Below are 15,490 nucleotides of genomic sequence, written 5' to 3' on the forward strand. Positions count from 1 at the left end.
AGAATGTTAATTATAGCGTGTTCGAAATAACGTTGTTGTTTCAGCATGCACTGGGTATTGTTAAGTTGTGCCACTGTTAAAATCTGCTATTATTTTGATCTAATAAAGCCCTTATTCCCTTACTTACTTTGTGGAGTGAATAGTATTTGAATGTTAAGGGCTATAGAATAAATACCAGTTATAGGATTTGAATACAGTAATTTTTCCTGTATACATCGTATTATCACTAAAGCGAAACAAGTATGAGTAATGTAAGGTCCATAAACATATACAACAATGGGATAGGTTAAATTTAACAGTTTGTTCTTGAAGAACTTGAGAGAGTAAATCTGGTGTTTCTACCTGGTGCAGCGAAGCGTCTACTCACAAGGCAACGTCTGTTACATCACAAAGTAGCTTTGTGTCAAGGTAGACTGATCGTGAAAAAAGGGGTATTCGGTTGACTGTGAAGAAAAGAAATCTTGGTTGTTGAATTTGCAAGTCCGCTTGGAGAAGTGTATAAAAAGCTGGTAGGAAGACACATTTGGCAGCAGATGTTCAGTTCGAAAAGATGAAAACATGATACTGCTACTTAAGTAGAAGTGGAAGGTTTTTGCAAAAGTATGCGAGATGGTATTTTACTAGTGTTAAGTTTTCTTGAAAACGCTAAAGTTGATTTCTGAATGTTAATATTTTATATTAAAGACAGTTAGCGAACCCACAATATTTTTCGGTATTTGCTTTATGTAAACCGTCGTTTAGTTAAATTTAAGCAAAAGTAAAAGACCACTTGTGCGTGGGTTACTTTGACATTGCCATTGTGATTTTGCCATTTACTGGTTATAAAATGCACGTTCGACAAGATTAAAGGTTTGGCGCGAAAATCTGGAATTAAGAGCTTTTGGGAGAGTCAAAATTAAATTTGACTAACATACCCCATAATAAATACTTTGCGTCCAATGAACCTATATTTTGTTTTCAAAAAACAGTAATTTTAGACATCTGTATGCGAGAATTTTGCCTCTTGTGTACATAAAGGTTATTCTAAGTCTTTTGTTTAATCACGCCTACCCATAGCTATAAGATCTGTCGAATGTTGACTTTGCAAGGGCGCCGAACTATTTCAGACAAGAAATGGAAAACCCCTCACAACGCAGCCCAACTTAACTGTTACGCAACAATAAGACCGCAGCGGTACCGTTATTGTTGGTTGCCTCAATACACCTGCAAAAAGGAACAATATAACTTTTGGCCTAAAGCAGAGATGTTAAATTGTTTTTAAAAATTTTTCTTATAATTATGAAAAATGTAAATTTTTTTACTTATAATTATGTTTGAATGTCTGATTTTTTGATGTTAGTCCGTGGGACGGTGTAAAATTTTATCAAAAATAATGCTTTTTAAATCGCGTGCAAGCATATAAACGCGTTACAGGCGTTGCCACGCATAACGAAGCCTTTGGTATATTTGTTCACAACATAGTCCACCACAAGGTAAATTTTTACTAGGAATTCGAGCTCCTACTTACACTGTGTTTGCTCAGTGTACGCATTATCTTCAAGACTTTGCTCTTGCCGTGAAATTCGGGTTACATTAAACCATCTGCTGGAAGCTTTACATACGGTTGTGAAAAACGCCAGCAGGTAATTTTACTTACTGTGGTCGCTTTTACTTACTGTGGAAATGTACTTTTGTTACTCTAGTCTAGGGCTAACTTTTTTGTTGATAGTTTTATTTCAAATGTTCACCTAAACTAGGGTTGCCATTCGTCAGGACTTTCCCTGACATGTCAGGGAATTTGGTGTTTAAATCTGCGTCAGGGAGAAATGTTAAAATGTACTTAAAAGTCAGGAATTTAAGAAAAAATACATATGTATACTATGAAATTAATGTACCAACGGAGAAAGTTTCTAGTAGTTATAGCTACAACCGCGTCTATACCATGAAACGTAAAGAGGTAAACTGGCGGCGCGCAGGTTAACGTACATGTTACTGTTTGGTGTGTGTGCGCGCGTAACAATACCTGTTTGTTACTAGATGTTTAACAATATGCGTTAAATACACAAATAAAAATCCGCGTCTCAAGAAAACACAGCATTCGATGCTACATGAGAACGTGGGAAATTTCATTTCCTTAACTGTGTACCTAATATGCAGGGAACTAACTAACAACTAAAAGTCGAATGCGTGAGACCTAAAAACATTTTTAAAGTGGCATTTTTCTTCAAATTTTAAATGGTCCTTGTGACTCCCATTTACTAACCAGAAGCCTACGCAGAAAGTAATTGACAAGGATCAGAGTACCGTAACGATTTCTCGTGTCGCCGTCCGTGTGACTTCCGAATATTCTAATTTATTCCGGAATAGAAGTGTTTGGATCGCAAAAATGGTTAAACTCTGGGGTCCGCGGTCCTTTAGGACATTTTGCGGGGATCTCGAAAAGGTGGAAGTAATTCTATATTCTTATTTGGCGTCAGTTTGTGCAACTGGATAAGTTGAAATCAAAGTGAAAGTGAGAATCAACCGTCTCCATTGTTAAACAAAAGGCTTTATTGCATGACAACTAACAAAATGCAATTGTTCGCGCTTGTAATGTTTTTTTGTCTTGTCTGTGATGTCAGATTTGGATCATTGTTATGCGCAATTTTGCATAACTAGCTAAAATCCTGCAATCAACTTTTCGTTTTTCTGAAATACATATTCAGACTTACGTTAACACATTTAGACTTAAAGTTTGAGAAAAACTGGGTTCACGCAACCTAGATAAATTTTGTCAAGGATTGTGTTTCATAAAATATGGCAACCCTAACCTAAAGTAATTTAAAATATTCATTGCTTTCAAAATCAATTGGAACAAATTATTAAAACGCTGGGTGGCGGTATGGATCGAAATTGGTGTCCATTTTCGGGAAATGTCTTCTTGACATGGACAGGTCCTTGGCCAAATGGTCCGGCGCCCCTGACCATACAGACACAAAAAAACCTGATCGGGATAACTCCCGGGTTCGAACCCCGTGAAAAAATTTGTACTCTCGACACTTTCCTTGAATGGAAATTAAACCAATTTTGACATTGCTTATATATTTGCTATTTGCCAAGTTTAGGTAGGAATTGGTACTATTGTACAATGTACAAAATCATAAAAAACTGTTTGGGTATGGTATTCCTATCAGGAAGTTTTTTGATTGACGTGTTTCGAAAATGCGTTTCAAATCTTGTTAAAGCGTGCTGTAAGATGAAGAACTTTTGTGTTGTGTTACCCATAAAGCTTTACAAAGTTACTAGCCATACAATACACACCTAGCTGCCTTGAAATATTTCTGTTGCGAGAAGGAGTAAGAGTGGGAGCAGGGGAGAAAAAAGTGAGGAGCAGTTTGGAGCAGCTCTTTTAGCTCATTCTTAGCACCGATTTCAAGACAGCACTAAAGTCTTTCTGAACTAAATTAGGGAAATGAACGTTGTGAAAAGCAATGTTAATCTGTGCAGCAGTTTGCTAGTTACCAGTGAGTATTGTTGTGTTAACTACAGTTGTTGCAGATGTAAATATTAGGACATTTTAGTTAAATGTGCACTGTTGCATGTGTACACCCAGATCGTTACAGCTGGCCGACTTAAGAAGTTTTTTGGGCTGGTTAATCGGTGGAATGCAGCAGAGGGAGTGAAGTAAAATCTGATGCACTATGAAACTACTTCGCGTCAGGGTAAGCAAAAATTTTAAGGTTAATTTTCTAGTAGCGGCTATCCTGTACAAACATTACGAATGCAAGGTGATTTACATCTGGAATTTATGACATGTGATGTCACAATGCACATATTGACTCGTCATAATATACTCTAGAATGCTGTAATATGTGAGTTTAAACTGAAAAAAAATATTATAGGGCTATGATTAAAACGGCTTTTATATAAATCCGATTCTAGCCGTCATAGATTGACGTTTTGCATTTGGACAAAATAATAAGTTTCCAATTGAGAAACCAAGATTACATTGTCAAATTCAACTTCATATTTTGTCCCAATACATACCTCAAGTTTTCTTTAAACGTCATGGTTTGTAACTACGTCACGGTTGAATGCGTAGCCAGTCTCATACAACCTTCAGGTCGCCTAAAAGAACCTTAACCGATGCCCGTAATTCTACACGCTACGTCTTGTGCTTAGGTTTCGAGAATAAAAGCTCGTCTAGACGGGACCCAGTGAAATGTGTTTCAAAGGTTGTGAGTAAAGGTGTGCGTGCGGAAAGTACAAAAGGCCCCCGTCGCTCGGAAATAGCCACTAGTTGCGCCAAAGCTTGACATCCGTACAACAGATGTAAAATTTAAGTCTAAAGTTGCTGGTTTATTTTATCTTTGAAACGTTAACAATCTTAGAATATAAGAAACTCTCGACTAATAAACTTTATTAGGCTGTCCTTAAACGCAACCAGTTAGGTGCTGTATTTTATTCTGTTCTGTTTTGTGTGTATTTGCGTAAAACATCAGTTTGCAGTTCAAACAATATTCTAGTGTCCGATACATTGTCTGCTGTGGAGAAATACATTTTCGACCTCGTATACAATGGGTATAAATTTGCATTCTTTGAACACGCCAAACCTTGCGTCAGCATTTATCGGCCCTCAACCACATTTTTGACATTTTCAACACTTTTGTTCAATCTTCCGTATAGCCTTGTTGAACCTAGGCTCGGAACTACAGTTGCAAGCGGGGCCAGAAACCGTTGTTTTCCCCCAAAAACACTTGTAGTTGTATTAGCCGTCTCAAAATTACCACACAAATGTGGACAAGTGTGAAGTCTTGCCCAAATCAAGCCCAATTTTGAAAAACTAAAACGCGAACCAGGTCTACGCCAGTACCGAAACCCGACTCGAAAAGTGTGCTTTTTAGTGAACTACCGGCTTACGGACAACTGCCACAGCTACTGTATGTATATACCTGCGTTGTATTTTGCGAATTGTTTATAATTTACTGCGTAGATCTAATCCGCTGAACAGTAATTGTTCTAAATTTAAATGTTTGTATTGCAAATTCTAATCATTTTAGTACTCTTTGTCGTTGTGTATTCACTTGTTGACTGATATTCAGATCTTCTAGGCTAAAATCATTCTTTATTATATTGTTTGCCATTCCACAACGTAACAATGCAAACAAAGCGTTGGTTTTTCCGTCGCCTATAAGTTTGCAAACAGACAAACGAATTCGCTAGAGCGAGTTTCAAATCAGCGTGGTCAGAACGATGTAGTTGTCACGTGACAAAATGCGCGGAAAAGCCTCACAAACAAATGAGAAGCAATTTTGTGCGAAAATGTAACGTTTTTTACTTAATAGCAGAGTTGATTTGATAATTAAAGAGCCCTCCTTAAACAACAGTTATTAATACATGACTTGGCACGGCGTATATTTTTAAACTTGACCACACTTTATATAGATTAACTTGCCAACAATCACACAAAATAAATCTGTTAGCTAATTACCAATCACGCGTAAGTTTAGAAAATTATGAATATCTTGTTTACACTTTTCGCTAGAATCTTTTTACAAATCTGAAGTTTAAATCATACAGTATGAAAATAAAAATGTGAGCTAACGAAACCAAAATTTTGGGGTACAAATTCATTTTCGAAATTGATTTCGTCAGTCATCAAAATAGATAGATAGTTTAGAATGTTAGCGATTGCCTATAACACAGGTAGAACGTCGTAAAAAGTGACACTTTTAAGCGACGGTCTTTTGTGGCGATTTACCTTTTGAAAAATACCATACAAACCTTTTTCTACCTCATCTGCATGCAAGCAGTTTTTCAATAGTTCTGACCGAAGCTAACTTGTTTTTTACTACGAAACCCGACCCAAGGCGATTTAAAAAAGTGTAACCAAAATCCTCTAAAACGGAAAACAACTTTTTGTTGGCAAGTGAGACCGGATTCCTGGTTTATTATCCGTCGCGCGAATCTTTGTTCGTTAACTAGCCAATCAAATCTTGGGGCGCGGCCATTTACAATTACGCTGGTTCAGTTGAAAACAGCACTGAAAACTTTTATCTCAATTAAAATGAAGCACATTCGTTGGACCACTGCCAGATTTCAGTCTGTGATGATGCCAGAAATTGTTCTTGAGCCTTTAGCTTTAGTAGAAAAGACAGCGTGTGTTACAGATTCGGAGTCATTGACTTTTAAACTAGTATCGTAAATTTGACCTTGAAAAGTTTTTCAAATACTGTCTTAAATGACAATTTTTTCTCAAACCTAATACACGTGGTTGTATTGAAGGGCGACATGTCCAAATTTAATTTCGGGCTTGATTGTAGCGATCACCCAGTAAGCTTATGGAAATGAAAAGTCAGCCATTTTTTCAGCGACAGTTATAGTTATGAATGAATGAACTGCTTGACCCCTTTTTGCGGTTACGGGGCGTTGGACGCACGTGTTTGGCGAAACTAAATTCTCACTCATAGATGACGTGTATATTGACTTTATGCCGTAATCGGTGAAGTGCAGATCAAACAATGTGTAAAGCAGAAACTATGTCAATACATTTCCTTAAAGCACGCAAACCACCTTTCAAATATTATCAATTGAAGAATATCACTATATTTTTCTCCCAAACGTTCATTCTCAAACTGTGTGCCGCGAAATATTTCCTATTTTAAAGTGCAAACATTCCCTGGTGTTTTAGGATTCATGGCGAAATACTGGTGCGCATGACAACGTTGCAAAGCTCATATTTTGTTATTGGTAATGAAAAGCATCCTTACTCACCACCATAAAGTTGAAGAACGACTTTTGTTATGTTTACCTGCCAAGTGTGCTGCGAAAGGAAATTTTAGTTCTTTGATGCGCCGCATCCCTAAAAAGTTTGATAACCACTGTCCTAAAAGATGACAGTCGTAAAATTTGGTCAGTTTTTAACCATATAGCCGTGTTTGGGCTGTGTTAATTACCTTGTTGTCACAATCGCCGACTTTGAATTTTCTGGGTATGCCATTTTTATATGACGTCATGAAATACCAAACATGTCTTTGCCGCTATATACGATAGACTGCGTTGCTACTGTTGTAAATCAACACATGTTTGTGCGCGGTCAGCCTGGATTGCACACAAATGGGACTCGCTTGCCAAAATCTGCTCGACCTCGAAGGCAGAACAGTATAGATAAAAGACGTCCAGCCCTGACGTCAATTAACGTCGCAAACAGACTTTGCCATGTGTCGCATGTATTGGTATACACCATGCAGTGCTCTTCAATCTTTTTAGTGCCACGGAACCCTTGAGGTATTTTGTAAAATTTGCGGAACCCCTCCCCAAAATCATCTTAATACATGAAATAAAAGATGGCTACGAAAATATAAAAAACATACATTTTAACTAACATGCCCAAAGCACATATAATATAAAAGTAACTGCAAAAAACGATTTACCGAAACGTGTTGCTTGGATCGGTCGTTTCTACATTTGTCTCGAAATTCAACCAAAAGTGTAGCCATGCTGTGTTTATGACGTCACAATTGATCTGTGGTGTAACTAAGGTTAACTAGATTGTACAGTCGAGCTTTACTGTTCGCAAAAATAATTTTATGAATCATTTAGGTTTGAATTGTTACAACAAACCTCGGGGAACCCTTGTCAGTGTAGCGCGGAACCCTAGGATTCCGCGGAACCCCGGTTGAAAAGCACTGGTATACACCAACCAGTGATGCCGAAAAATTGTAGTGTTTAAACCTTAAACTATAACGAAAATGCTTTTTTACGCAACAAAGCGCACGCGGCCATTATAATAATCGTTTTTTACGTTTTAAAGTAGTTTGTTAAGTTAAGTTTCGCAGGCATTCTGCCAAACGCTTGAAGTACCAGCCATACGTTTGTGGCGTCACAATACGCGTTGTTTTTTGGTGGAAGGTTTTTGTTTCGGTTGAAGCTATAAATACCAGTTGTCCTTGCGGAGGAGGCAGTAAGAACAAAAATTGGACCGTTTTGGCAAAGTTAAGCTCAGGCCAAAAATTCGAACCCACTTGCAACTCTGATTACAACAGCGGTTCTCAAACTGGGGCTCGAGGTCCCTTAGGGGTCCGCCACGTGATTTCTGAGGGCCCGCGATGAGTTTTAGGTATTTCTACAAACGTATGTAATACCAAATCTTGCGTGGTCCTTCACTTTATTTTAAAGTGACAAACAGACTGCATACAGTGCACACTGTTTCGACCTATAAATTCCTCATCAGTGCAGCTGGTGACAAGAGATAGGCCATATTGGCTAGTGTAGCCATCCAAAGGCACTCCAGTTTGCTACATTTGGGCATAAACCACTAGAGGCGATTATTCGCGCACAATTTCATTATTGTTTTAGCCTTATTTTTGACACAACAAATTGCCTTTGAAACATTCCTACAATCGTATGAAACTGAATTTATCCTGCATTTTGTTGTGACAATACTTTTACAATGAATCAATTAACTCTCAGTTGTTAACTACAGGTTTTGTTTTGCTTAGGTATATTCAGTTTCATAAATACGTTTAGCTTGGACCACAGGAAAAAAAACGTTGTGACAAAAATTAAAAAGTTTAAGACTCACCAGCTTAAAATGCTTTGGGAGGCCCAAAATAATCGGGGTAACGACTCGTCACGCCAAAACAAACTTTAAAGGACCTTTGAAATGAGTTTTTTGTGTGTTGAAAATATAGGAAGCATACCTTACTTACCCCGGCGTAAAGTGTCTTGGTGTATTGAATACGGTCTGGTGATTTTCACTAAGACTGTTACCGTTCAAGATAACGCAAAACAAATTGGTTGCCTCAGCCATTTAATGTGATAGTTACCCCGAAGTTGTTATTTACAGTCACATATGTTTGTATAATCAGTGTTGTTAAGTTATTAAAAACATGTTCCAATAAGACTTTTGGTTGCAATTGTCATCACGGATGGCTCAAAGCAAATACTTTTACCGTACATATAATGCGTCTTCAAATGCGTCTTCAAATTTGGAAATTTATCAAATGGCAAAAGTTTGTTGGTTATTTGTATTGGGATTTCAAATTTTGTATTTATTTTTGGAACTTGTATTTGAGTTTGGTGTCAGTATGTTAACTAAGTTTTAACCACTTGGGCCCACAATAGCGTCTTTAATCGGCAATACCACATACTCAAAGCACCCAGATTGTGCATATAGGTCCCATAACAAAATGAAATTACCGTGCATGCGCTGTAAGTACTACAGAGTCTGGGAAAACGCTTCATTGGGCTGAACAAGATACTGATGGCCAGTTCTCTTGACCTTTTTTGGTGTAAACCACCTTTAAAGCAGTATAGCAAATATTACAGTACTGATAAATATGATTTACTTGTTTAGCTTTTTAGATCAGTTGCTTGTCTGGGGATTATTACGTCAAAACCTTTCTTTATCTTAAATGCAGATTTGGTACTTGTTTACGAATGGGAATGGAAATGAGCTTGATTGTTCGTTCACCCAGTAATTTCTCTAATCCAAGTCATACGGTAGTTAGACGAGGTATGCATGTAAGGTATGCAGATACGAGGGCGCTAATCGCCGACCACGTGTTTCGGGGTCAAAAGCCGTCTGACGAAATTATAATAGACTTGCGCCATCTTTACTAAAGAAGGTGCCTTCCTTTTTGATAAACGTAAATGATCACTCGACGGTAATAAAACATACAAAATAAAATAAATGTTGGTAAGCTGCAGACAGTGCACACTGTTTTGGCCTGTATCAGGTTTCATAAAAAGCAGGACATAGGCCGTTTGGGCTGGTGTTGGCAGCCATCTAACGGCACCCCAGTTTGTTAATTTATTGGCTTAAATGTTTTGTTGTAAAATAAATGTATTTCAAATCAATCCTTTATTAGTATTGTGATATTATTTGTGTTAATCAAACTTGGAAAGTCTATCTTTTTGCAAAAGTAGCCAACTGGTGAAAATGGCCGGTTTTTTATTTGACGTTATTTTGTTTACTACAATACAAAGTCTACGAAGGTATTTCGGACAAAATCTTCCATTTGAGAGGCTTTAGGTCACTTTAGTCAATCAGTACTAGCTTGTTGGGTGGTGGCCTAGGTGATTTTCAGACCGGCCATGTGGTTCCTCATTTGGTGCTTCTCTTGTATCATATTACCATCGAAACTCATTGTATTGCGCCGTCCCAGACAAAAACAGGACAAAAACCAAGAGAAGTGTAGGACACAGGACAGAGTCAATTAGATTTAGACCCAATACAACTACAAATTAAGTTTTGAATTCTGTCCTAACACTTTTGCGTTGCTATTTCGTGTTAAAGACAGTAGTAACATTTTTCATTGGTTTGACACAATGACATATGTGATGTGAAATACGAATTTCGAAATGAGTTAGTCCTGGCCATCTTGGTCAGCCAGAAACTTAAAGAACTGAAACTCAAAAAAAATGTCACAGTGGCACCCACGTAGCCGTGTGTCATGTCATGTAAGTCAAATAAAGTTAAACTTATTCTCATAACTATGTCCATATTTGGACCAAGTTTCGTTAACTTTTCATAACTTTACCGAACCTTAAATGAACCATAAGGTTTTATGATACCCAAATACGTTTTTTTGCTTTTTAATTTGAGATGTTTTAATTTTGGGTGTAGAATATTCTAACCCCTAAAAAAACTTTCATTGATTACAAAATAACCACTATTCAAGTATCACTTAATCACTTTTTATTTTATTTTATCAAACTGTTTAATTTTAAATGTCAAATCCACGTTATTGTGTTAAGAATAGCTAACGCTTGTTTAATTTTGCTTTCAAGGATCCAAAGCAATCCACCACCAACACCAACAAACGGAACGAGCGAAAACGATCCTACCCGCCTCCGTCCAATCAGCGTCGAGCATCAGACACACGTGACCAGGGCGGCCAGTCACAGGACATATTTCCCTTCGTTCAGAGCACTGTGCGCAAAAACGGCTCAATGACGAGTCACGGCGGTGACGTAGCAGTTACGTCGCAAATGACGTCACTGAGCAGACAGCCGTGGACGCAGCGCAACGGAGAGAGAGCGATTCCCCCTTTAGTGCGAGTAAGGAGTGATGATGGAGTATTACTTACCAATCAAACTCTCAAGCCCGAATTTACTTATCCTGTTGCAATGCAAATACCGTAAGTTTTTTGACTGTTGGTTTGGTTCACTGTTTTTTATCGAATATTTTTGGCGTTCAAAGCAGTACTGACTCACTTACTTTAATATCATCTTAAAATTGAATGAGAAATGTAACAGCCCCAAATAGAAACAGAGTAAAAAGCGACATGCTTTACTATTCAAACGTTTTGGCAAATGCTCATTCCATCATAAGTGATATAAGGGCCACACCACTTACACCTGTTAAAAACCACTTGAGTCACATAAAATATTGATAACGGTGTAGTAAAATAGTTAAGTCGTGAAATAAAACATGCATCGCCAACAAAACCCAATCCTAACCAACCTATTTTATTTTCATCAACAATAACCGTATTGAATAAAATTAGGCAACAGCAACAAGGAACTATGGTCCAACCTGCTTGTCCGGACAACCGTCCCTCGCTACAGCGATTTGCACAGCCTATCACGTCACCAAGGCCGACGTTGGATGCAGCGAGGCGTGACACGCACAATGACGTCACTGTTGTTCGCCCCTTCGTTCCATTGCAAGATAAACCTACACATACCGAACCCCCGAGAGCAAGGGAAATGCAAACTTCTACACCAAAGGTTTATTGTAGTATATATTCGGTTTGTTGTTTTAGTTTAATTTTTTGGTCAATTTCCTAAACCCTCAGGAAGTTTTCGCTTTACAATAGGTTATTCGGGTAACATAAGGATACTTGGCACGCCAGGCCCATTGAAGGCGTTATCAAGTCGGTCTTCCAAGCAAGACGCAGGCTAGAAAAATCTAGGATGCGATGGGACTCGAACCCACCGCCGGAGCATTTTCGCGACTCGCGTTCGAAACCAACTGAGCTACACAGGCTCTCCGAATACGTATAAAAATCAAATTGCAGGTTTTTAACGGAAACATTTTTAAACCTAAAATTTTACAGCTAATGTCTGAAACGTTAACAAAATGGCAAATTGAATACTACAGTAAACCGGACCCGTTTTGACCAAAAAAATTGTCCCAGTAAGGCGAAGATCTGGATTAACCGATACTGATTAGTTCAAGCCTTACCACATTACAAATCGATTGTACCTCAAGTTTTGTCCGAACTAAGCGAAAATCAGGATTAACCGAATCCGGTTTAACCGATTTACTAAATATCTGCCACATAATCAAAGCATACGCCCTCTGAAAATTTACTGATTATCTTTAATTTATCAAAAAAAGTCAAGCATCTTTCAACAAGAACTTTTTCCCATATTTTTTAGGTTACAAAGCGTGCAGGCCACCATGTGTCTCCCTACGTAACAGAACAAAGTCACGTGGTGAGCCGACCCTCGGTTACCCTGGCAACGCCGGAAGGTAAGATACGATCTACGTCACAATAGCAATTGTTTCCACTTGTTTTGTTGACCACTTCTTCTTTAGACATTTGCAGATTCATGCTGTGAATATTTATGGATATGACTTATGTTATACAAAGCGATATAAAACCTACAAAATTTGACACGTCCATCAAAATGATGTGATGTTGATTTATTCAAAATACACACACATGATTGATGCTGCTAAATCGTAATTTTGGCTAAAGCCAGTGGTTCTCAACCTTTTTGTAGTTATAACCTCTCCTTTGTATCAAGTCCCCTCGCGAACAGTTAAGTTGAACTAACCACAGTTAGAAGCTGAAAATGGTATGTTTTGCATTCATGCCAGAGTTGTATGCGACCCGAAGTCCGTTTGTGAACCCCGTTTAGGTCCTAAAGTTTGATTGACAGGCCTATATGATGAACAAGACATACACAACGAACAATAATAGACAATAGCCATAACAAGACGTTTTTGGACTGTATGTTAAGTCAGCTACGTGTTTTGGGGTCTTTAAATTTCATCTCACGTTTTTCGGGGTCCCCAAAGGTTAAGAACCAACGTCTTAAACAAAACGTTACAGGCTGTTAACCCCAACTATTCCATCAATAAACACGCGTTCAATAAGTAGTATGTACTTTACACATGAGTAATCTGTGTTATGGACTCAAAAGTGTCTAGTAAAGCACTAAATCTACGAAAATGTATAAACGTCTGTTTCGTTCAATCAACGTTAATTTCATTAATTACTTTTTTTCGAATTTATTCCAAGAACACTTATTGCTGCAAGAAACACCTCGCGTGCCCACTGAAGCAGAACCACATTTGAGTAAACGTCGCTGCCTTGAAGATCAGTCTAGCGTAACGAAACTGGAAAATTTCAACCATGACCGCTTCTATCACGTGATAATGGAAGCAGTGAAGCGTGAAATTTTGTCTGCTGCCGAAAAACTTGCAGTACAGACGGCACAGGCTGTAGTTCGCCAAATAGCAGAAGGAAATGCCGATGTAAATGTGACTCGCTTGCGACATTTAGCGGAGGAAAGTTTTGTGGATTCCGATCGCTTGATTGGCAACAAAAAGTTTTCCCTTTTGAATGGTAAGTACCGGTTTCAGAATATATTGAGGATTAAAAGTGACTATTTTTTGTGGTTTTAATAATCTATAGGCAGGGTTGCCATACCGTCCTTATTTCTATGATTTTTCTTTAGTGTGAAGGGCAATGTCTTTTCAAAATTATTTTACTGGTTTCTAACAAGTGTCCATGAGTTTTATCTTATTTTGTCATACAAAGTGAATTGACAGTCAAATCCCTGCTACAAGTAAAAGCAAACCTAGACCTGTGCTTTTGTGGGCTGTTATTTATTTCCTACGAACAAGGAATTGCTTGGAACAGATTGTTTCTGGAAAAAATTATGTCATGGCTCATATGAATGCAAAAATTTGTTCAAAAACGTTTGTTCCCTCTTTTATGAAAATTTATTTGTTCGGTTGTCCTTGTTTTGAGGTCCATATCGATGGCAACTCCGACTGTAACTGCAATTTTCTGTGTCTCGGCTTGTTGATTAAATGTTCTGGAAGATTGCAAAATTTTAATTTTCACATTTAGGACACAATGGACCGGACGTGACCATGGAAAGTTACAGTTTGGCGGAAAAACAAACATTAGATTCCCGCCTGGTTATGGATTTAGACCCGAACGCGGTTGAAGACGCGACGCACAACGCAAAACACCAAGAGTCGATTGCATCCAACAGTCCAGGGTAAGATCGATCATTCCTCGCCAAAAACGTTACCAATTGTTTTTTCGCGGGGTTCGAACCCAGGACACTCCCGGGGACGAATCCCGATCATTTTTTGTCTGTATGTGGGTCAGGCGCGCCGAACCATTTGGCCAAGTTCCTGCACAAAAACGTCATCAAAATTATTTGTAAAAATCCACCAGGTGCAGTTTGTCGCCTCCTAGTGTTCACGATGAGCAGACAGAAGCTCTTTCTCTTGTCACTTCCCGCCCCCCGCCACTGATGGTTGCCACGCAACGACCAACGCCTCCTCGGATTCAAGACTCCCCAGTGAACCTCTCGCACCGACATCATAGCGACGATGACGTCATGTTGTCCAGGCGACCAGATTATGACGCAACGGCTCCATTTCCGATTTCGCACTCGTCAAAGTATTCAGCCGGCGGAGACGGACGACGTCATCACAGTGACGTCAGCAACATGGTGAGCGACGCCGTGGAGATGTGTTATCGTCAGCAGGTGGCTCCGCGGAGAATGGATGAAGAGTTTCCTAGCAACAGATTGCACGAACGCGGTAGGTTGGAAGTTAAGCGAAATGCTTGCTTTGCATTTTTGCTTAAAAATTTAGTACAACCACAGTGCATTACAATCACAAGTTTGAAAACGTTTGTTGTAAGGCTGCAATCAGTTACCTAACTTATACAGAACGAATATATTTTGCTTATAAAATCATTTTCAGTGTTTTATTAAAATAGAATTACTGGGATTTAAAGCCACAGTGCAAACAACTATAAAAAGATTTTTGTAAAAAAGTTCAAAAACTAACTTATAAAACAAGTCAGTTTTTCAAGCCAGAAATAGCTTGAACTGTACTTGCTAGAGATGTTTGTCTAAAATTTATTAGCACTGTTGATTTTTGCTGTTGTACCGCTTAAAGCAAAACTGACAACCACCTGTCAGGCTGTTGTCATTGTTCTAAAATCCAAACTTGTGTTTATTTCTCCCTTAGAACACGGAAGAGAAGACTTAAACCCAGGTTCTACAACCCAACAACCATCAGCAATATCCTTTTTTTACTACCTTTGTACCAGTCGTAAATCACTCATAATTGTAACAAATGGTGCAAAAATGTAGGTTTTTGTTGTTAACCTAATGACGAAAATATAATTGTGAACTTTGTTTTATTGTCTTATTCAAATAGAATCATAAACAGATGATTAATAAACATAATTGCAAAACACACATACAATAGATGACATATAACACATTCAGAGTAAATGTAACGTTATTTCGGCCCTGTTGT

The 15,490-nt window shown here is 38.3% G+C and overlaps 1 protein-coding gene across 1 annotated transcript; it reads left to right on the forward strand.

Annotated features, from left to right (window-relative positions):
* The first annotated feature begins 10,383 nt into the window (after nt 1-10,383).
* LOC145212883 (uncharacterized) lies at nt 10,384-15,321 on the forward strand. Its single transcript, XM_080081130.1, has 8 exons — nt 10,384-10,422; nt 10,753-11,102; nt 11,472-11,694; nt 12,349-12,442; nt 13,218-13,544; nt 14,055-14,208; nt 14,391-14,761; nt 15,197-15,321. Exons 1-8 carry the CDS (start codon nt 10,384-10,386, stop codon nt 15,319-15,321), a joined length of 1,683 nt encoding a protein of 560 aa, XP_079937256.1.
* The last annotated feature ends 169 nt before the right edge of the window (nt 15,322-15,490 follow it).

Source organism: Phallusia mammillata, chromosome 2 (assembly GCF_965637545.1).
Source record: "Phallusia mammillata chromosome 2, kaPhaMamm4.hap1.1, whole genome shotgun sequence".
NCBI classification, from domain to species: Eukaryota; Metazoa; Chordata; class Ascidiacea; order Phlebobranchia; family Ascidiidae; genus Phallusia; species Phallusia mammillata.

Coding starts and splice junctions, on each gene's coding strand:
- LOC145212883 (XM_080081130.1), top strand. CDS start 10,384: ATGTCACAGTGGCACCCACGTAGCCGTGTGTCATGTCAT. Junction 11,103..11,471: donor CCTGTTGCAATGCAAATACC/GTAAGTTTTTTG, acceptor GAATAAAATTAG/GCAACAGCAACAAGGAACTA. Junction 11,695..12,348: donor TGCAAACTTCTACACCAAAG/GTTTATTGTAGT, acceptor CATATTTTTTAG/GTTACAAAGCGTGCAGGCCA.